The sequence below is a fragment of the Vulpes lagopus genome, chromosome 1, assembly GCF_018345385.1.
Source record: "Vulpes lagopus strain Blue_001 chromosome 1, ASM1834538v1, whole genome shotgun sequence".
Lineage (NCBI taxonomy): Eukaryota > Metazoa > Chordata > Mammalia > Carnivora > Canidae > Vulpes > Vulpes lagopus.
In genome coordinates, this window is record NC_054824.1 from 55,537,341 (window position 1) to 55,560,976 (window position 23,636).

General features: G+C 35.1%; 2 protein-coding genes across 2 annotated transcripts; both read left to right on the forward strand.

The window, feature by feature from the left end:
* The first annotated feature begins 3,074 nt into the window (after nucleotides 1–3,074).
* LOC121498047 (cysteine-rich secretory protein 2-like) lies at nucleotides 3,075–19,994 on the forward strand. The gene is made up of 7 exons (XM_041767981.1): nucleotides 3,075–3,152; nucleotides 5,831–5,947; nucleotides 8,060–8,147; nucleotides 13,061–13,206; nucleotides 13,623–13,720; nucleotides 15,681–15,769; nucleotides 19,867–19,994. Exons 1-7 carry the CDS (start codon nucleotides 3,084–3,086, stop codon nucleotides 19,992–19,994), a joined length of 735 nt encoding a protein of 244 aa, XP_041623915.1. The 5' UTR covers nucleotides 3,075–3,083.
* On the forward strand, nucleotides 6,079–7,407 carry LOC121471804 (transcription factor IIIA-like). Its single transcript, XM_041722612.1, is given in 5 exon segments — nucleotides 6,079–6,114; nucleotides 6,241–6,293; nucleotides 6,368–6,576; nucleotides 6,623–6,651; nucleotides 6,745–7,407. Coding segments are annotated over 5 exon segments (990 nt in total).
* Nucleotides 19,995–23,636: the final 3,642 nt, after the last annotated feature.

Consider the following 23,636-nt stretch of genomic DNA (forward strand, 5'->3'; position numbering starts at 1 on the left):
GTTCTCACAGTACCAGGTGTCAATTATCAGTGTTCAGATTTGCCCAGTACAGGGCCAGGCATCTCTAAGAAACAAAAATAGCTTTTGTGGACCCTAACTTTATATGTTTGCTTTATACAGAATTAAGTTAATTTTTCTTTCCATATTTTTTCTTTTGTCTTCAATTTTTCATTTTATTATCCCATCTCTTCTGCTGCTCTACCTAAACATTACAGTATAAACAAAACCTCTTATTAGTGTTATAAGTAATATTATAATGCTCTAAACAAGTTTAAATTTCCAAAATATTGTAGAAACATCTGCATAATTTGTATCTTTTGTAGAACCCTTATAGGAAATGTTTCCAATTTTGTGATTTTCATCCCAATTATTTCCTTTCCTATTCTTTTTACTAAATGGACAAAAATATCTCATTAAAATGCCAAAAAAGTTCTCCATTATTTCACCAAACTCACATATACACAGGGTATCATATCAGTATTTTCAAAACCATAAAATATTTGAGCTTTCTAAGTTTGATGAGTTTTATTTTATATTTGAGGAACAACAGAAAAAGATTGACTTTACTGTTCACATTGTGTTCATTTTTTTCCTAATTTTCTAAAATGTGCTTAGTAATCCACCAGCTGTTTAACAGTCACAAAAAGATTTATAGTAATGCATGCCTTTTTTTGTCAAGGCAGAAAATTCATTAGATGCTTTCATTCTTACCTGGAACTCCATGCCCCAAGAAGAATAATTTTCCCACAGTTTAGTGGGAAATGGATATTGATGTTAAGAGAAATCTTGGGTTCTGGCCTAGCCATACACTACCTAGAAATGATACCATCAGGAAGTCAATTTAATACCTCTGTGCATCTGTTCCTCTTATATGTGATCAACATAATGTTTAAGCTATTAGCTACACCAGGTTGCAAAAGGCAACTAATAGGTTTGACAAAGTCAGAGGCACTTTCCCAAGACTTAATAATCTTTCTGCAAAAAAAAGGCTTTTTCTTTTTTCTAAGTACTGTAATTACAGTAATACAGCGTCATTATAGAAAATGCAGAAAAGGATGTCTCACCAGATGAAGATAAACTCATCTCTTGCATTTCCATTTAATCTCATTTGTTCTTTCCCTGTCTTTTTGTCTGATGGTTAACTTTGTGGGAGAAGGGGATGAGGTCCTTTTTCTGTTACTGTCCTCCAGGACAACAATAACATAGTATCTCAGATCTCCCTACACATCAAGGTTGTCAATATCACAATGCAATAAAATTTCTTCTGGTTACCTTATCTTAAAAATGACCGCAAATATATGACATAGTTTTTGTCATCTATAGGTAGCTCTAGAAGATTTCAGATTACTACATTTTATGAACCTTCAGACTCATTAAAAAATAACCTAACCTTCAGGGCAGCCTGGGTGGCTCAGTGGTTTAGTGCCGCTTTCAGCCCAGGGCATGATCATAGATACCCGGGATCGAGTTCCACGTCAGGCTCCCTGCATGAGCCTGCTTCTCCCTCTGCCTGTGTCTCTGCTTCTCTCTCTACCTCTGTGTCTCTCATGAATAAATAAATAAAATCTTTTTAAAAAATTTTCTAAACAATAACCTAACCTTCAAATATCAACTATTGGAATGTGTGTGGCACTGCTTGGGCTACCGTAACAAAATACCACAGACTGGGTGGTGAGAACAACAGAAATTTATTTTTCTCACAGTTCTGAGGGTTCAAAGTCTGAGACCAAGGTACAGGATAGTCAGTTTCTGGTGAGACTTCTCTTTTTGGCTTGCACTGTATTCTCACATGGCATCTTCTTACCTGTATGGAGATGAGAGAGGGAAAGAGAGAGAGAGAGAGAGAGGACTCTCTGGTGTCTCTCCTTATATGTATACTAATCCTATTGGAAAAGGGTTCATTCTTATGACCTCATTTAATCTTAATTACTTCCTTAGAAACCCAAATACAAATACAGCCACAGTGGCAACTAGGGCTCCAACATATGAATTTTGGGAGGGCACAAACATTCATCCATAATGGAAGCTAAGGATTTCCCATATACTATTTTGTTAACTTTGAAGCATAAGCATTTTTTGTTATAACACATTGGAGACATAATTGTTATGTCTAATACACTCTAACAAGAGGATATATTCTAATTTATCTGGACATTTTATCTCCCTATGATTGAGTATATAATAAATTATAATGATTTCCCCTTATAAATATTAATGTAATAAAAATGTATGTCTAAATCTTTTCCAGTTTATATTTCCTCAGGATTTCAAGGAGTTAAATTAGTGAGGCAATGATGAGAATTTATTAAGAGTATTAATATGGTTTGGGTGGGTTAATCCAATCTTGAAAGTGAGAAATCCACCTCCTGTTTTTAGATCCAGAAGGAGAATATTGCCTTTTTAAGAGGGATTTGAGGCATTGTAATAAAAGAAAAGGTTTGAATGGAAATGAATGAGGACATTGGCTGCATAGGTATAGTCGAAAGAGTAGTTGAAAGTATTAAAGAAAAGTACTAATTTCCCAATGGATTTATCTAGAGTTCTAAGAATGACAAGTATCTTATATGAGACAGACTCATAGCAGGAAAGAAATGACAAATGATAACTAATAATTTGAAAATATCTTAATGACAGTATATTTAAAAGGATTAAGAAGGGTTTAGGGAAACCAGTAAGAACTAATACAGTAATGCCCAAGTATTATTAGCATTTGGGAGCTATTACTTCTCCTGAATGGGCAATGTGGAGAAGGCATTTCCAGAACAAGAAACTAGCTACATAGACAAGAGTGTAGAACTAGGGTAAAATTGGGTAGTATATACTTAACATTTATAGGTGTATTTCAAAGGCTTCAATCAAGTACTTCCTTTTGTTCTGTGGATCTCCATTGGAAGGTTGCTTCTGGGTAAATCCATTATCATTCTACTGGCATCATGTAACAAACCTTTTGTTATACAATAAATTTGGAATAACTGAGATCATTACATTGTTATGTCTTGGTTTTTCTCTCTGTATTCCTCAGAAGTTCATACACTAAACAATCCAATGCAGGTCTTTGTTCCCTTTATTTTGTTTTCCCAGCAATGGCCTTATTCTTGGAGTTGCTGTTCCTGGCTCTTGTGTTGCTTCCATTCTTTCCTGCAAATGGACAGGTATGGTCGAAGCTGAAAATGTTTTTAGAACATGTGGAGCAACCCTGGGGAATAGAAAGATATTAGATCAATTTTCAAAAGTGAAAAGGAAGACACAGGTACATCACAAAGTACTCTTTGGTTGCTGAAGTACTTAAAACAAGTCTAAGGCATGGTGACCAATATTGTAGCCTCTGGCCACATGAGGGTGTTGAATACTGGAAATATAGATGGTTGGAACTGAGATCTGCATAAATACATAGCAGAATTCAAGAGTTGGTAAAGAAGGAAGGTAAAATATTTCATTAATAATTTTAGTATTGACTGCATGATGAAAACATATTTTGAATCTGTCAGATAATTAAGTATATTATAAATATCAATTTAATCTGTTTCTTTCTTTTTTTGAAGTGGCCACCCAGAAATTAAAATTACATTTGATGCTATAATTATATTTCTTTTGACAGCAATGCTTTACAGGTTTAAAAGCTAATGAAACTCTTCCTGTCTAAAGATCTTTTGTGATTTCCTTTTATTTAAATCAATATAATCCTCACAGAAAATTAACAATTTATTTATATAATCTCAAATTTATATTATCTCAAAAATCATCACATTTATTTTCATAGTCATTATGTAAGAATAATTATACCTATTTTTTAAATTAAAAAAAGAAACTTTAGTAAAGATCTTAAATATTTGGATTTTTCATGTTTTACAATTATTATATAAAGGATAAAATGTTCTAATTATTTCTAATATGCTGTTTCACTTTAATTATCTTAAGAACAGAATCAATTATTCCCTTAAAAGTTTGGTGGGTAGATGCCTATATAAGATGTCTATCTTCTGATCAGAAAAACTCTGAATGTGAAGTTTGGTCAATGCAGTCTGTTTCTACATTCTTCTTTAACTGAGAAAACAAGATAACTAGCACTCCTCAGCCGGGGTTCAGACACTAGTTCAAAACTCATGTGGCATTCAGAAATATAGTCATTATGTTACCATAATTAATTTTCAATCTGAAGATAATTTTTTCATCACCTAGGTCTTCATTCAAAAAGTTTGCTACCTTCCGAATCTCTTTTCTAAAGATTTTTTTAAAAAGATTTTATTTATTTGAGAGAGGGCAAGAGACAGAGAGAGTACCAAGACTTTATTTAATAATTTTAGAGAGAGCGACAGGGCACGTGCAGGAAAGGGCAAAGGGAGAGGGAGAAAGAATTGAAATAAATTCTTTAAGGGTAGATAGATACCTTGTTAGATCCATTTTATGCTCAACACTCTTCATATTCCCTGTAACCTAATAAAAGCTTTCTGGAAACTCATTTAAAAACAACAAAGACATGTCTTCAGTAGGATTTGTATCCACAAAGCAAGATAGTGTAAGAAGGAGGAAATAATGACTTTTTTCTCAGGGACCAAACTTTTGAAGTGTTTGGAAATGAAATTCTATTAAGCAGGTTTTTGAAAGTCAATAGGAAACATCCAAGGATGTTATTTTATGCTTTCTTATAAAGCAGAGGTGGGCCACGGCTAATATTTCACAGGCACATTCTTTCTAGCTTAGGAGTTAGTAGCTGGGAATGTGCTAGACCTATGAATACAATGAAATTCACTATTGGTCCCTGTCCTTAGGAACATACAAGCAAGGGGGAGAAATAGGCACAAAAATAAATAGTGACAACAACAAACGTGGTTAAACCTAAGTTTGCACTATTTGGAGAGCTTTGAGGAAATTCAGTATTGGAGGAAAAACAGAATAACTTACTCCAATGTATCAGGGAAAATCACCAAAGGGCCCTATCTGTTCAGAGTTAGACTTGAAACTCTTGCTCATACAACATAACAGCAATTTGTAATTTTAAGTCATCAAATATCTTAGACCTTGTGGGAACAATTACATACTGTTCTCTATCTCCATGCTAGACACCCCGGCCCCGCACACACACAGAGAATGATAAAATATACCAACAATTTCAGCAGCTGATTTAATACTTTATTCTGTTACTAAAAAGAAACAGACTCAGCAATGGCCCATTAATTGGGTGACTTTGTTCCCTCTAAATGGCCTTGGAAATTTTTTAATATTGCAAAATTATCTTCTGAGTGACTCCATGAAATTAGAACATGATAAAATAGATTACAATATCTACCATAATAGGAAGAATAATTTTACTGGAGCATTGAATGCACTTTGAACCTGAACATTCCTTCCCTAACTACATTTTAACTACATTATTTCTCTAAATACAGACCATATCAGGTCAAGGTTTCCTTAAAACCTAAGATGAATCTTGAGGCCCACTCTCATTCCACCTGCTGCAGCCTGTTCAAAAGTGAATGAATATGTTTTAATGTTTCTATTGCGTACTATTATGATTATAAAATAATATCACTCATATGGCTAGAAAAAGCACAATTAGAGTTCTCTTGAAACTAGAAATTGGTATCTGTGGCCTCAGAGGAGATTTTAATTTGTCATGTCATGAATTTCATCCTCATTCTCAAAGCTTCAAATGTTTCTTCCATATTTGTCATAGCTTTGGCTCAGGTTCATTGGCAATGCTTAACAATTAATATTGACTTGAACTGAATGCTTTTCAAAATGATCTTTGCTCTCTTGAATTCACTTATTCATTCTTAAATGCAATTTTAACAAATGTTAGAAGGGTAACTTTAATGTTATTTCCCTTTAGGATCCATCCTTTACTGCTTTGTTAACCACTCAAACGCAAGTCCAAAAGGAGATTGTAAATAAACACAATGAACTAAGGAAATCAGTCTCTCCACCTGCCAGCAACATGCTAAAGATGGTAAGAGGCAGTGATAAAGGCTAGTGGTGTGAATCAGCAGTGATTAGAGCAGGGAGCTGGTAACTGGCATCTCTGAAGAACTTGTGCTTAGAAGTTTTGTTTCTGTTTTACTATTTCATTTGAGCTGTGTAATGTGGACAGAGCAGAAACTAATTTTCCTTATAATGGTTAAATAATTTATCAAGGTTACAGGGCTCTTAAGTTGGGAAGGCAAAATTAGAAGCCAAATCTTCGGACACCAAATCTGAAGCCATTGCAATTTTGTTCACAATCTACCCTCGTCTAAAATAAAGGAGGTCCCGGCTCTGGGCTTGGAGTTTGTAAAATTTCGCCACGTGATTCCGAGGTGCGGCTACGTTTAGGAGGCACGGAGAAAGCACATGGCCAAATAGACCCGTAAAGAAGACAAACCAGTAATAGACCATTTGTTTGTGACCATGAAGGCTGTGGCAAAGCCTTTGTCAGGGACTACCATCTGAGCCGCCACGTTCTGATTCACACTGGGGAAAAGCCATTTGTTCGTACAGCTAGTGGCTGCGATCAGAAATTCAACACAAAATCAAACTTGACCAAACATTTTGAACGCAAATACGAAAATCAACAAAAACAATATGTATGCACTTTTGAAGGTTGTAAGGGAAAATCAACAAGAACAATATGTATGCACTTTTGAAGGTTGTAAGGAGGCCTTCAAGAAACACCAGCAGCAAAAAAAAAGAAAGAAAGAAAGAAAGAAAGAAAGAAAGAAAGAAAGAAAGAAAGAAAAAAAGAAAGAGGAAAAAAAAAAAAAGAAACCCCAACTGAGAATCCATCAGTGCCAGCACACCAGCAAGCCGCTGTCCAGGTGTGCCCATGAAGGCTGTGGGAAACACCTCACCTCACCCAGCAGGCGGAAGCGACACGGGAAGGTCCACCAGGGCTATATGTGTCAAAAAGACAAATGTCCCTTTGTGGCCAAAACATGGACAGAGCTCCTAAAACATGTGAGAGAAACCCATAAAGGACATAAAATGTGATATGGCCAGAAGACACTTAAGCGCATGGATCACCTTAAGCAGCACATGAAAACCCACGCCCCAGAAAGGGACGTGTCCCTTCCCTTGTGTCCAAGAGAAGGCTGTAGCAGAACCTCCACGACTGTGTTCAATCTCCAGAGCCACATCCTCTCTTTCCACGAGGAGAGGCGCCCATTCACCTGTGAACAGGAAGGCTGTGGCAAAACGTTTGCAATGAAACAAAGTCTCACTAGACAGGCTGTTGTGCATGACCCTGACAAGAAGAAAATGAAGCTCAAAGTAAAACGATCTCGTGAAAAACAGAGTTTGGCCTCTCGTCTCAGTAGCTATATCCCTCCTAACAAGAAACAAGAACAAGGCTTACCTGTGCCTAAGAACGGAGAGACCCTGAACTGTACTGAAGACAAGGTGCTCTCAACAGTTGCAATCCTTACCCTCAACTAAACCTCACATTGCTTTGTTTAAACAACTACACACGAGCGAGCTATTTCCTCTCAGAACCACATTTTTCTTTATTAAACTCAACTGATGCACATCTGAAAAATAAAATCAAAATAAATAAATAAATAAATAAATAAATAAATAAATAAATAAATAAATTTAAAAAAAAAGGAGGTCCCTCTCCCTCAAAATCAGAGCCATGTAGGGTAAGTAATAGTCCACTTTCCAAGACACGATCCATAAAAGCTAGATATTTCCCATTTGAATGAAATGGATGGCAAGTGGAATTGGGAATGATCTAGGTCAGTTTATTACTATTGAAGTATAATTTAAAGAGTTCGCATATTGATAAATATTTAGTCTAGCACTATTTACTAAAAATCCACAGGTGTGGCTCCTGTGTTATTATAAATCGTCAGATATTGTATTAGATATTTCTCTCAATAGACACATTATTTATGGACTTCTCATGTGGAAATTGACACTGGAGCAGATAAACACACACAACTAACAAAAAGATCTTATCATACCAATGATAATTAATATATCCAAGGAAGTTTTAAAGTGGTGTAAATTAAATTACCAGTAAGATTATAAAACATACGTTTCATTGGAGTTGAATCTTCAAGTGTATTTTTTTTCTTGTGACATTTAGGAATGGAACAAAGAAGCAGCAGCAAATGCCCAAAAGTGGGCAAACAAGTGCACCTTAGAACATAGCCCAGCAAAGGACCGAAAAACCAGTATGTAAATGAGTAAATATTTGTTAATAAATGAACAAGTAAAATAATATTGGAAAGATCAAATAGAATTGTGGAACACTGTGGTATGTTGTAAGAAGTGAATAAATGTTGCTTATATTGCTCTTTTAAAAAATCAAACTCTCTGTAGGAGGAGAGACAATTATAAGTATCATTTTGTCCTTGTTGATTGTTTACATTATACAAATAATTTCTAAAGCAATACTTCATTCGTTCCTCTCAACCAGCTCATGATTCAACAGGTCATTTATCATCATTTCTCCAGCTTCAAAGATTAGGGACATAGGAGAAATATCCTAGGAGCACATCCCAAAGTTGCATCATATACTGTAAAGTTAACCAAGCTATTGGTTGATTGATTTCTATTTCTATTGATTGATTGATTTCTATTTTTTATTCTTTTATTTAAATTCAATTTGATTAACATATACTGTATTATTAGTTTCAGAGGCAATATTCGGTGATTCATCAGTTGCATACTATACTAAGTGCTCACTACATCAAGTGCCCTCCTTAATGCCCATCACCGAGTTACCCCATTCCCCACTACCTTCTTTCCAGCAACCGTCAGTTTGTTTCTTATAGTTAAGAGTCTCTTATGCAATCTCTTGCCTCCCTCTCTGTTTTCCTCTTATTTTTCTTGTCCTTCTCCTATGTTTATCTGTTTTGTTTCTTAAATTCCACATATGATTGCAATGACATAGATGGGACTAGAGGATATTATGCTAAGTGAAATGTCAGTTAGAGATAGATAGGTTTATTGATTTCTAATCCACTGTCCTTTTTGCAGTACTGTGTAGCTGTTTGATGTTTGGATATCTCCTTATTTTGTATTCACATATATACTGAATCATGTGAATTGTTCCTAAATTTTGCTCTAAAAATACTTAAACTTTTAAAATCATGATGCGTATTTTGTGTATGTTCATTCAGTTTTTACTTTTTGATAATAGTCAAGTAGTTTGTATAGTCTGTGTACCTATAATGCATAGAATAATATATTACATGCAAAAAGCTGCAAAATTCTCAAGAATTATAAAAACCTATGAGAGAAAACTTCTATGCATAAACTTTACATAAGATATTTATTTACTTTATCAGATATGATAGGCATACTCACTTTGACAGTAGTGAATTATTACCTGTAATTTCAGTAGAACTAACTATTGTTATTTATATTGTTGATGTTAACATTATAATGAAATTATGAAGAGCCATACAGCATTCAGGAGGAGAAGATTAAAACAAATAGTCTTGAGATCAAATTATGTTAGATTCTTAGTTTCCTTCTTTCCATATTAAAGAAAATATCCAAGAATATTTTATACTCCCTTTAAGCAATATGTAGACATTATATTTCAAACTACCAAAATGTAAATATTGAGAGCTTAAAAGATAGCAAATATTTCTGGGCTGCAAGGCATTTTGTTCTTCTTATTTTTTTAATTAATTTTATTGTAGCAACAATGCTTTTTAAAAATTCTGTTGTAATAAGAATACTTAACACGAGTCCTACACTCTTGACCAATTTTTAAATGTATTGTAAATATACAATATTGTTGACTATGGTGCAGTGTGGTACAGCAAATGTCTAGAATTGATTCACCTCGCTTACCAGAAATTTATTGATTAGTAAGTCCTTATTTCTCCTTCCCCTCATCCCCATCCATTACATTGCACTCTTTGATTCTGTGAATTTGGCTATTTTAAGTATTTCATGTAAATGGACTCATGCAGTAATCTCTCCGTGACTGGCATATTTCCCTTAGCATCGTGTCCTCAAGGCTTATACTTGTTATCACACGTTACAAAACTTTTCTTTTTTTATAATATGAATTATATTCATATTTATATATATATATATATATATATATATATATATATATATAATCTTATCGTCCATTCATCTGTCCATGGGCATTTAAGTTGTTTCCAAATGTTGCCTATTGTGACTAGAGCTGCAATGAACATGAGGGTGCTAATATCTCTTCAAGATCCTTGAAGATCCTTTCAATTCTTTTGGATAAATGCTCAGAAGTGGTATTGCTGGATCATTTCGTAGTTCTACTTTCCATTTTTTAAGGAACCTCTATACTGTTTTCCACAACAGCCATACTATTTTTTTCATTCTCATCAACAGTGTACATGATTCCAATTTCTCTACATCCTCACCATCACTTGTTGTCTTTTGTTTTTTTTTTTTTTGGTAATAGACATTGCAACAGGTATAAGGTGATATCTCATCATGATTTTGATGTACATTTTTCTGATTAGATTAGAAATGTAATGATGTACATTGCTCTGATGATTAGTTTTCACATAGCTGTTGGTCATCTGTATATCTTCTTTGGAAAAACACCGGTTCAAATCTTCTGCCAATTTTTTGAGCAGAAGACTTGAAGCATTTATCTAAAGAAGATATACAGTTGGCCAGCAGTGACATGAAAAGATGCTCAACATCACTCATCACTCAGGTAAATACTAATCAAAACTACAATAAGATATCACCACACAACTGTCAGGATGACCAAAATAAAAAATAAAAGAAACAAATGTTGGAGAGGCTGTGGAGAAAAACAACCCTCATGCACTGTTCATGGGAATGCAAACTGTTGCCACCACTGTGGAAAAGAGTATGGAGGTTCCTTCAAAACTTAAAAATAGAACTATCTTGCAATCCAGTAATTATGCTACTGGGTATTTACCCAAAAATTACAAAAACACTAATTCAAAGGGATACATATGCCTCTATGTTTATAGCAGCATTAATTATAATAGCCAAGTTATGGAAGCAACTCAAGCGTCCATTGATAGATAATGGATAAAGATATGTATACACACATGAACACATATATAATGCAATATTATTCAGCCATTAAAAAGGAAATTTTGACATTCTCAGAGAGGCATATCAGAAACCAGTCTTCGGGGAAGCTCCTGGAAATTTTGTGGCACTCGATACCCAGACCTTATTTTTCCTGCCCCAGGGAGAAATAGGCAGCAGTAGCGTTAGTCTGATTGCTCTGTGCTGAACTGGGGAGAGGAGCATTGGCATCTATCAATCCAAACCACCATCTCTGCTCTCACCCAAGGAGCCTGTGCAAAGCCCATCAGAGCTCCAAGATTGGCAAGACAGATGTCAGGTCTTTAGGCAGCCTTGGAGAAATTGGATCATTGGACACATCAATCAACTCTTTGCTTCCCCAGGAGGAAGCTGAGAACTATGATTTTTCAATTACTTGCTCTGTGTTGAGCCAAGGGGAAGAAATGTGGTACTTACCGCCAATGCCACCGTCTCCATTCTGGTCCAGGGGGCTAGCCTCTGCCTGACTGTCAGAGTTGCAAGAAGCCAGACAACTGGCAAGCTTCCTTACAGAAGGTTGGAACACTGGACAGATGAACCAAGTCTTTGCTTCCCCTGGGAGAAGCAGGGAGCTAGGAGACACCTTCCTGATCAGATGACAGGCACTGGGCTGAACATAGGCATTCTAGCAAGAGGGTGTCCCAGTTTCCCTACCCTGCAGGGGCAGTGAGTCTGGGTTCATATTCTCCCAGGGTACTTTTGGATTTCCCTCAAGGGCAAATTGTTCAGGAATTATTGCTGGATCAGGGTGTTTGTTAGAGGAAGGAGAGTCCAGGGCTTCCTACTCCACCATCTTGCTGATGTCACCATCTGCAAGGCTCTTCTTTGCCTAATAAGATTTGGCCTTAGGACATTCTGATTTAGTGATTAAGAGGACCCAAAAGCTTTGAAATCTGCCATCTATCCTGATGTCAGTTGCCTCTTAATTGGAGCCCTTAGAGACTGCTTGTAGAACTTTTTTCCAAGTGCACACAAAATCATAATCATAAACACTTAGAAAGGGTCCGATATGTGCAAAATCTCTGGTGAAGGCAGACAATAGGAAGAGAAAAAGAAGAAAAAGTTGGTCAGTGTCTTTTGCAAATTTACAGTACAAAGCTGAGAGCACAGGAGACATTACATACAGTACAAAGCTGAGAGCACAGGAGACATTACATACGTGAAGAATTTAGCATAAAAAAGAATGGAGGGTAATATACTGAGTGAATTAAGTCAATTGGAGAAGGACAATCATCGTATGGTTTCACTCACATGTGGAATATAAAAAATAGTGAAATGGATTATAAGGAAAAGGAAGGAAAATGAGTGGGAAAGATTAGAGAGGGTGACAAAACATGAGAGATTCCTAACTCTGGGAAACGAATGAAGGGTAGTGGCAAGGGAGGCAGGCAGGGACATGGGGTAACTGGGGGATGGGCACTGAGGAGGGCACTTGATGGGATGAGCACTGGATGTTATACTACATGTTGGCAAATTGAACTTCAATTAAAAATTTTTAAAAATTAAAAATAAAAAAAGAATGTATCTCTGATTTTTCTCAGAGGATTTTTAAAGCATAAGGTCCTCTTAACTTATTCCAAGTTTTGGATGTTGATGACAGGCTCAGCATGCTATATAGATCTGTCTTTTTCTTTTTTGAAAATATTAATTTATTTATTTTAGAGAGAGAATGTGTGTGAGTAGGGGAAGGGTCAGACAGGGAGGGAGAGAGAGAGAATCCTCAAGCCGACTCTGGACTGAGTGCAGAGCACTGGCAGCCTAATGCAGGGCTCAATCAGCACCCTGAGATTATGACCTGAGCTGAAATCAAGAGTCAGCTTCTTAACCCACTAAACCATCCAGGTGTACCAAGACAGGTATGTCTTCTATTCAGCTTTAGGGCTGAGAAATACAGGAGCCCTTTTATTATGTATTAACAGTTATGAGTATAGGCACTGTGTTTGAAGGGCAACATCCTTGTGTTCATATAGTTGATTTCTTTTGCCATTCCACGCATTATTTCTTTCCTCAAGGATGATCTGATTCTCTTTAGATACAAAATGTGGTGAGAATCTCTTTATGTCAAGTTACCCTGCTTCCTGGTCAGATGCAATCCAAAACTGGTATGAGGAGCACCATGATTTTGTCTATGGTGTAGGACCTAAGAGTTCTGATGCAGTTATTGGACATTACACCCAGGTAAGAGAAACAAATGAAAATACTTCTATCACAAATGCTTTAATATGAAAGCATCTCTGAATTATGACCAAGTCCAATGTTCAATTTGGGTAAGAGCTTGAATAGATAAAATAGTCCTGGCTGGTACTTCATCTAGAGCTGTCAATTTTCTTTTCCATAGCTGATGTAACACTTGGTAAGGAAGCATGTTCTGTACTTTTTCAGAATTTTAGAAATGGATAAAATAGTTAGTGGACATTAAAATACAATATTTTAAAATTTGTGATTTGTTTCAATAATTGAGCTAATTATTTTTGAAGGGTACCTGGCTACAAACTATAATAGTAACATTTTTTTGGTTTTACATTTGCCACTATTTTTTAAATATTTTCCCTCTTATTTAATATATTCTCATATATTCCTTTCTGGATTTGTAGGTTGTTTGGTACTCTTCTTATCATGTTGGATGTGGAATTGCCTATTGTCCCAATCAAGAGAGTCTAAAATACTACTATGTTTGCCAATATTGTCCTGCGTAAGTATATACCTTAGAGGGTAGTGCAATACCACTAAATGCAATTTAATATTTGAAAATTCTTGTATAGTAAACAAACTAGAATATAAAACATAATTCAGTGAAGGGAAGGAATAAATCCTTTTTTCATTTTTAAAAATCATTGTGTAGTTCATATACAATGTCACATTAGTTTTAGGTGTTTAACATAGTGACAGGTCTCTACTTTATGCTATGCTCACCACAAGGGTAGCTATCACCAGTCGCCATCCAATGCTTTTATACCATTGACTATAGTCCCTGTGCTGTACTTTTTTATCCCCATGACTCATTTACTCCATAACTGGAAGCCTGTATCTCCCACTCCCCTTCAACTCTTTTGCCCATCTTCCCATCCCTGCCCATCTGGAAAACATCAGTTTGTTCTTGTACTTATCTGTTTCTACTTTTTATTTTATTTTTTAGAATCCTCATGTAAGTAAAATCATATGGTATCTGTCTTTCTCTGTCCAACTTATTTCACTTAGCATAATACCCTCTAGGTCCATCCAGAAGGAATAAATCTTTGGAAATGCTTTTAAGTTGAGATACATTCAAATTATCATGGAAGAGACTACATTCTCCATTCCAAGTACAAAATCTGAAGCTCTCTGTCTTCAGTTACAAAGTGACATCTTTTCTCTCAGTCGCCTTTCCCTTGGGCTCATGGCTATCCATGAGCATGGGTAGTGCACATTTCCCTAGATTTGATAGCATCAGTTCTCACTAACTTCACACTTTAGGAAGTGACTTCCTGATGAATAAGCAAGGGATGGTAGTGGAGTGGCCAGTAGGGAATGGCAGATGGTGATTTCGGTTCTTCCTGTTAAGATATTCCTTGCCCTGCTTATCTAAAAAAACCACCTACATTACTACCATAACAGATGATGGTAGACTGTAGGTAACCTGAGCATATGGATCTCCAGGGTGAGAAGTAAAACCTCCAACGTCATTTTCCTGCAGGCACTTACTAGGGTTTAGTAGAAAGAATGGAAATTTCCTAGAATAGTGCGTCCAAACTTACTGGTTGACTGTAAGAGAGGAGGATCTGGATCCAGGCATCTGAAGTGAAAGTTGGAGTGAATGAGGAAAAGCAGTGGTGAGGGAGTTTCCAGAATATATTTGTATGTATTCCACATTTTCCAGGGGCTCACACATGGTTTGTTATATCCCATGCAGGGAATGAGATTCAGATACATTGCTGTGCGTTGTTGGTCCACCTCGTACAATTGAGACTGTCTTGAATAATATCCATCAATGAGATGTAAGCTACTTACTAGAAGACTAATACACCTTAGCGATTAGTGTTAATAAAACCATTTTTTCTTACCTTCTCCTTTTTTGTAAACATTAAAAACCACACACAAAACCTCTAGAGATTCAAAAACCTTCCTAAGCTATCCTATCTCCCAAAAACACACACCAAAAACTATATTAAAATCAACCCCCCCATCTGAAGCCAAAATTATCCAGGGACTTTACCTTCCTTAGTTCATATTACAGAAATTGTTATATTTCTTAAATATAAAATTATATGTAACTTTAAGCATTTCCATACTGCAACTTCTAAGTTGCAGGAACTTGTGCTGTCTTTCTAAGGGATATGTTTTATCACTAGCCAGCACCTTGGGGTACACTGCTTCAGCAATTTGACCAAGTCTTCTGGGGGAGAAAGAATGTTTTCATATTGAATGAAATACACTATGAAAATTTTAGACCCATTTATTCCATTTCAATTGGTCAGGTTGTGAAATTATGGTCAAAGAAGTTAGTGAATGTGAATTATTTTCTTTACATTGTTATCTGGTACATTTTGGGAACTTTAGTTTTTCAGCTATTTGACTTGATGGAAAACATTGATATTCAGTTATATGTGGTGATAGATGCTATCCTGGGAGCATAAACTAAACTGCTGTTTGACATTCTGTATTTCAAATTTCAGTGGTAATCTTGTTAACAAGATGCATACCCCTTACCTAAAAGGAAAATCTTGTGCCAGCTGCAAATATCACTGTGACAAAGGACTCTGCAGTAAGTTTTAAGTCATTAATTTGTTAGTATATATGATAAAATGGCCTGACTTCTTTTGTCCCTTATGGGAACCTTTTATTTTTTTAATTCTTTATTTAAATTCAATTTAATTAACATATACTTTATTATTAGTTTCAGGGGTAGAATTTAGTGATTCATCACTTGCATATAATAACTAGTGCTCTTTACATCAAGTGCCCTCTTTAATGCCCATCACCCAATTATCCCTTCCCCCATCCACCTCCCCTCCAGCAACCCTCAGTTTGTTTCCTAGAATTCAGCATCTCTTATAGTTTGCCTTCTTCTCTGTTTTCATCTTATTTTATTTTTCCTTCCTTCCCTCTATGTTCATCTTTATCCATCCATTTGTTGATGGACATCTGGGATCTCTCCATAGTTTGGCTATTGTGGGCATTGCTGCTATAAACAGTGTGGTGCATGTGCCCCATCAATCAAATCACTATGTTTGTATCCTTTGGATAAATACCTAGTAGTGCAATTACTGGGTCATAAACTAGCTCTATTTTTAAATTTTTGAGGAATCTCCATACTGTTGCATCTTACCAACAATGTAGGAGGGTTCCTCTTTCTCTACATACTCAACATCCAATATCTGTTGTTTCTTGAGTTGTTAATTTTAGCCATTCTGACCTGTACTAGGTGACATATCATTGCAGTTTTGATTGTATTTCCCTGATACTGAGTGATTAGGGCATTTCTTTTCATGTGTCATTTGGCTATTTGTATGTCTTCTTCAAGATAAATGTCAGGTCACATTTTCTGCTCATTTCTTAACTAAATATTTTGAGGGTTTTTTTGGTGTTGAGTTTGATAAGTTCTTTATCGATTTTGGATACTAGCCTTTTATATGATAAGACATTTGCAAATATCTTTTCCCATTCTGTGGGTTGCCTGTTAGTTTTGTTGACTATTTCCTTTCTATGCAAAAGCTTTTTATCTTAATGAAGTCCCAATGGTTCCTTTTTGCTTTTATTTCTCTTGATTTTGGAGATGTATTTAGCAAGTAGTTGTGGCAGCCTAGATCAAAGAAATTGCTGTCTATGTTCTCTTCTAGGACACTGATGGATTCCTGTCTCACATTTAGGTCTTTCATCCATTTTGAGTTTATGTTTGTGTCTGGTATAAGAAAGTGGTCCAGCTTCATTTTCCCACATGTTGGCTCCCCAGTTTTCCCAACACTATTTGTTGAAGAGACTGCCTTTTTTTCTTTGGATATTCTTTCCAGCTTTGTTGAAGATTAGTTGAGCACAGAGTTGAGGGTCCATTTCTGGGTTCTCTATTCTGTTCCATTGATCAATATGTCTGTTTTGTGTCTGTACCTATAATGTCTTGATGATCACAGATTTGTAATAGAGCTTGAAGTCTGGGATTCTGATGCTTCCAGCTGTGGTTTTATTTTTCAATATTCCTTTAGCTATCGGGATCTTTTCTGGTTTCATACAAATTTTAGGATTATTTGTTCCAGCTCTGTGAACAATATTGATGGTAATTTGATAGGGATTTTATTGAAAGTATAGATTGCTTTGGGTAGTGTAGACGTTTTAACAATATTTATTCTTCCAATCCATGAACATGGAATGTTTTTCTATTTCCTTGTGTCTTCTTCAATTTCCTTCATAAATGTTCTATAGTTTTCAAAGTATAGATCTTTAATCTCTTTAAGTTTATTCTTAAGTATTTTATGGCTTTTGGCCCAATTGTAAATTGGGATCAATTCTTTGATTTCTCTTTCTTCTACCTCATTGTTAGTATATAGAAATTCATCTGGCTTCCGTGCATTTTTATATCCTGCCACTTTGCTGAAATCCTATATCCATTCTAACAATTTTTTGGTGGAGTCTTTTCGGTTTTCTACATAGAGTATTGTCTGATGAACAGATGATGCAAAAATTCTCACCAAGATACTAGCTAGTAGATAGTATATTACATAGTACATTAAAAGGATTATTCATCACAACTGTGTGGGCTGTAAGGGTGGTTCAATATCTGCAAATCAATCAATGTGGTACACCATATTAATAAAAGAAAGGACAAAAACTGTATGATCTTCTCAATAGATGCAGAAAAAGCATTTGACAAAATACATTTTTTTCTTGATTAAAAACTCTTCTGCAGTGTAGGAATAGAAGAAACATACCTCAGTATCATAAGAGCCATAGGCCCCTCTTTCTTTTTAAGAATTAGGAAATCTTCTGATTGTAACTAACTTAAGTAATGCCTTCATACAAAAGACAAGAGTAAAAGTATTCAAGAGAGTGTTTTTAATCAAAACTTTTATGCATTATCTATATATTATTTGCAATGAAAATCCTGTTACCACATGTAACCTAAGGAAACATCTACCATCAATGTATATTTGTGATATGCTGGACTTGTTATATATTGGCATATCTAAAACTGTTTATGTGGAAATAATTTATTGTAATTAAATATATTTTCTACCAAAGTTAATGCAATTATATCAAAGTGACATTTTATAAAGAGAAAATATGTACAAAATATAAAGGTGTTAGACCACAGACACACTTCAGTTCAGACACCAAACATTCTTTATACACCAATGAGTTCATCGTTCTAAATTCTTCATTTTCCCCATAGTATAGTTAGAATAATCAAGTTTAATTTAATAACCACTAGCACTTGTGTTTGCTAGTAATTTTTACATACTTTTAAAATGTCAATCAAATATGTATGTAGCATTATTAGCTCACAGAAGTTTCAAAATTATTTTAGCAAAAAGATTAAATTCAGTGTCATATAATATCTCATGTTTAATGTTGTTATGGATATAAATACAAAGAGTTAGTATTTTTGTTTAGTTGAGATAGGTTATTAAAATTTTGAACGACACAGTTGACTGAGATTTTTACATTTCAAATGCATTCACTGGACTGAACTGTAGCATTCTTTCTGAGGTATTGTATAGCTCTAATTCAGTGTATTGATGATATCAAAGCTATACATTAATTAAAGAAGAAAATATTTACTCCTCTGCTGAATACTATTTGTTAAGGGGTTTGGAATTTATCCTGTTAGTAATAATCAATCAATTGGAATATTTTTAATTAGAAGAATGATGAGATCAGAATTGTGTTTTATAAAGATCTGGCAGTAGTATGGAGCAACAAGTAGATGGAAGCTGGCTCAGAGACTGTTGAAAACATGGGTTCAAAAAATAAATGGAAATGGAGTTTTTACTACATTAGGACAAAATAAATGAAGAGAAATAGTAATGAGCGCTAGGGGATAGGAACGCAGTAGAAAAAACAGTGTTTTTTACTTGCACTTGTTGAGTATAATAAAAAGTAGAGAGCAGTGAGTTCATGTTGATTCCCAGTTCCTGGTTTGAATTATTTAGTTAGGACTTTCATTTCTCTGATATTAGGGGAATTGAGTTGGGAGTTGGGGAGAAACTACAAAGAAATGCCAAGCCTGTAGGTAGAATAATGAATTTAGTTTGAGAGTTATTGTGTTTGTGTCCACTGAGGGACTTCAAAGTAGAAATGTCTGATAATAATTGTGAAATTCTCTCCTGTTTTTACATCCACATATTCTCATAATGATTTCTTACTCTTGAAAGAAAGATTAGTGACACTAAAGTCTACATAGAGCAACAGTGTCTAATATAACTTTTTGCAATGATGGGAATGTTCAAGGTTTGCTCTGTCCTGATAAAATAGCCCCCATATTGGTTACTGAGCACTTGGAATGTACCACCAATGAGCTGAAAATTTATTTTTTAATGTTATGTAATTTTAATTAATTTAAGTTTAAATTTAAACAACCATATGGTTAAAGGCTATAATTTTGGACAGTGTAATTGTAGAGAGACTCATTGAAATTTATTTCCTTTTCTGAGGGACGAAAATAGGTCAATTAATTTTAGAAACATCCCAAAAAGCTCAAATTTTAGAAGAAGTAATGGATTAATGTGTCCCTTTGCATCAATCATAATGTAATGATACCAACATGTTTGCTCAATAGTTCTCTCCCCACTTACATTGAATTTATTGTTTGTGTTGCTGCTATGGAGGAAAATGATAATGAACTGACTAATTTCTTTGTTTTTATTACAGCTAATAGGTGTGAGTATGAAGATAAGTATTCTAACTGCAAGGATTTGAAGAATACTCTTACCTGCAACCATTATTTTGTCAGTGATAATTGCAAGGCTGCCTGCAAATGTGAAGACAAAATTTATTAAATGCTCAATACAGACAAGGAGGCCTAAGTGTAGGAGGACCATGTCATTTCTATGCATTATCACAGATGTTGTAAGCATGTTAGCTACAAATTTGATTCCAAAGAATGAGTATTTTTCTCTTGGGCCTACTTTTTATTTTACAGAAATCTCTTTCATACAAAGCATTTAAAAATAGCATAATCTGGAATTATCTGTTTCTCATATAAAAGTCATGTGCAATAAGGAAATTCTGAGAAAGCATTACAGACTAGAAGGGACTAAGAAAACATGAGAACTAAATGAAATGTGGTCTCCTGGATCAGATCCTCAAACACAAAAGGCTCATTAGTAGAAAAAATGGTGAAGTCTGAATAGAGTTTGAATTGTTTTTGATAGTAAAATCCATTTCTTAGTCTTGACAAATGTACTAGGGTAATGCAAGATGATGACAATAGGGGAAATTGAAGCTGGGTGAAGGTATATGGGAATTCTCTGTACTATATTAGCAAAATTTCCATAAATCTAAAAATATTCCAAAATAAAAGATGCATTAAAAACAACAACACCTTTCTTTTTTTGAATCTATAATGCTTGGAAAATTTTTCTCTTGATTATCTTGCTATCTTTTTTTAGATACCACTTCCCCACCCAGTGTCGTCAATTCCTCTATTCCATTGCTAAGTGTTTGATTTTATTTTTTTCATGGAGCTTTCAGATAATACCAATGATTGAACTGTCACACTAGACTCACATCCTTATCCAAGTGTCAAAATTCACAAATTATTTCAAGGACAGAAATAGTCATAGGGAAAGCTATGCTTTCCATCAATGCAGCTCCTGGATGCTATTTTTGCAGCACGTTTCTTAATCTCTAAGGTGAAAGACTTCCTAATTAGTCTACTTTCAAACCCCTCATAGACTTGAGCATGAGCCTTGAGGAGTCTTACTCTTACTCTTAAACTGACCTGCAAGAAGTTGAATGATATTATTTATACTCTCCTTGCTAATCTCACTTCATTCCATTCCCCTTTATTTCTATGCTCCAATAATGATCAATGATCTTATTAAATTCTCTCAAGTTCCTCAAGATTTTCTTTACCTAAGGGCATTTTTGTTAGCTATTAGCTCTGTCTGAAAGAGTCATTCTTCTATTATTTACTAGAATAACTCCTTCAAAGTAAATGCAGTGTTATCCAAGAGATTCCTTTGAGCATTTAATCTGAAGAACTCCCCCCATTCTCTCTCACAGATCCTTGTATTTTCTTTCATAATAACCTTCACAATATAATGTAATTTATTCTTGCATTCAACAAATATTTATTGAAAATGTCTCAGGGATTTAATTCGGTACATTGAAATAGAATGATTAACAAGAGAGACCAGGTTCTAAACTTCATGGACTTCACATTTTCATAGGGGAAATAGGAAGGAAATTGTTTTTCAAATAAATACTTAAGATAATATTGGAAATGGTAAATGTTATGAACTAAAATAGGCAACAGAATAGAGAATAATGAGGATAGACTGGGAAAATTTTAATAGGAGAATCAGGAACTTCCTCTCTAAGGATGGATTAGAATCACAATAGAAGTTAAGAGAAGGATGAATAAGATGATTTAATGGAGAAAACAGAATAATGAGTGCAACGTTATTGAAGTAGAAATAAAGTTGGCATATTTGAGGAAAGGCAAGAAGCATAGGATGACGGGAGCAGAATGAGCAAGGTAAAAATCATTTTGAAAGCAGGCCAAAGAGTTAGACAGAAACTTAGTCACATGGTGTGCCCTAGGGTACATAAAGGATTGGGATATCATTATAAGTTCAATAGCAAAGCATGAGAATGTATTGAAGAAGACAGTGATTCGATAAAATATAAATTGTAAGAGAACAAGAGTGCAGGCAAGAAATCAGTTAAGGAGAGTATTGACTAGAAGAGAGATTGAGTTAAAAACTAGATTACAGATGTAGTATATATATGTGTATATATATATATGTGTGTGTGTGTGTATATATATATATATAATGCATGTTGTACAATTTTAGGAAAATTTTTGTTTATGTCATGACAGAAAACAGAACTATTTCCCAACTCAGGCTAGCATCACCTTATGCCAAAGCTAGACAAAGAAATCACAAGAAAAGAAAACTGCAGACTATTATTTCTAATGAACATAGATGCAACATACAAAAAAGATTATACAGGGACGCCTGGGTGGCTCAGTGGTTGAACTTCTGCCTTCAGGGCAGCCTGGATGGCTCAGTGGTTTAGCACCGCCTTTGGTCCAGGGCGTGATCCTGGTAGACCCGGGATCGAGTCCCACGTCGGGCTCCCTGCATGGAGCCTGCTTCTCACTCTGCCTGTATCTCTGCCTCTCTCTCTGTGTGTCTCTCATGAATAAATAAATAAAATCTTTGAACATCTGCCTTTGGCTCAGGCCATGATTCCAGGGTCCTAGGATCGAATTCCGCATTGGGCTTCCCCATAGGGAGCCTGCTTCTCCCTCTGCCTATGTCTCTGCCTCTCTGTGTGTGTCTCCCATGAATAAATAAATACAATATTTAATCAATTAATTAATTAAATTTTTTAAAAAGATCATACATCTGACAAAGTGAGGTTATTGCAGGAATGAAATGTTTCAATATTCAAATATCAGTTAATGTCATATACCATATTCAAATAAAGATTTATGGTCATCACTAAACATGCAAAAATAATGCACTTGACAAAATTCAACACCTTTATTTTTTTAAGATTTTATTTTTTTAATTGAACTCCAATAAAAAAAATAAATAATTAAAAATAAAAGTTAAAAATACCTAGGGAAAAAATTTTATTTATTTATTTTTTAAGATTTCATTTAGTTATTCATGAGAGACACAGAGAGAGAGGGGCAGAGACACAGACAGAGGGAGAAGCAGGCTCCATGCAGGGGGCCTGACATGGGACTCCATCCTGGCTCTCCAGGATCACTTTCTGGGCTGAATGCGGGCTAAACCGCTGAGCCACCCAGGCTGCCCAATTCAACACCTTTAATGAAAACAATTTCCAAAAAACTAGGACTAGAAGGTAATTTCTTCATCTTAATAAGAAATATTTTACAAAATCTTCTAGCTAATCTTATACTTAGTAGCGAATGTCTAAATGCTTTCACTTTATGTTATAGGTGAAAATAGTGTTATAGCATTTTTCAATCTGGAATTCTCTATCAGGAATAAAGCTAAACTATCAGTTTCCACCACTTTGTTTACATTTTAAGTGTATTGCCAAGACAGTAAAAGGAGAAGAAAATAAAATCATATAGAGTGGAAAAGGGCACTAGGTAGGTGTTCAGAGACTTAGATTCTAATCTTGTTCCCATTGGACTGCCTGCATGTAACCTTGAGGGAAGATAGCAGAGGAGGAGGAGACTGAGCTCGTTCTCACCCACAGATACAACTTAGATAACACTGACATCAACATAAATAACCCAGAAAATGACCCTAAGACTGACAGAACAAACTCCACAACTAAAGGTAGAGAATAAGCCACATCCAAGAAGGTTGGAAGTGTGAAGACTTGGTTTCAGAGTAAAATGGGCCATGGCCATCCACAGTGGGGAGGGAGCCTGTGACACGAAAAACGCAAAAGACAGATTTTTACACTGGAGAGGTCCTGAATGGGGA

Bases quoted from the DNA above. Each gene is read 5' to 3' on its own strand.
- LOC121498047 (XM_041767981.1), top strand. From the start codon at position 3,084: ATGGCCTTATTCTTGGAGTTGCTGTTCCTGGCTCTTGTGTTGCTTCCA. The intron at 3,153-5,830 runs GTATGGTCGAAG...ATTTCCCTTTAG, and splicing joins TCTTTCCTGCAAATGGACAG to GATCCATCCTTTACTGCTTT. The intron at 13,721-15,680 runs GTAAGTATATAC...TTCAAATTTCAG, and splicing joins GTTTGCCAATATTGTCCTGC to TGGTAATCTTGTTAACAAGA.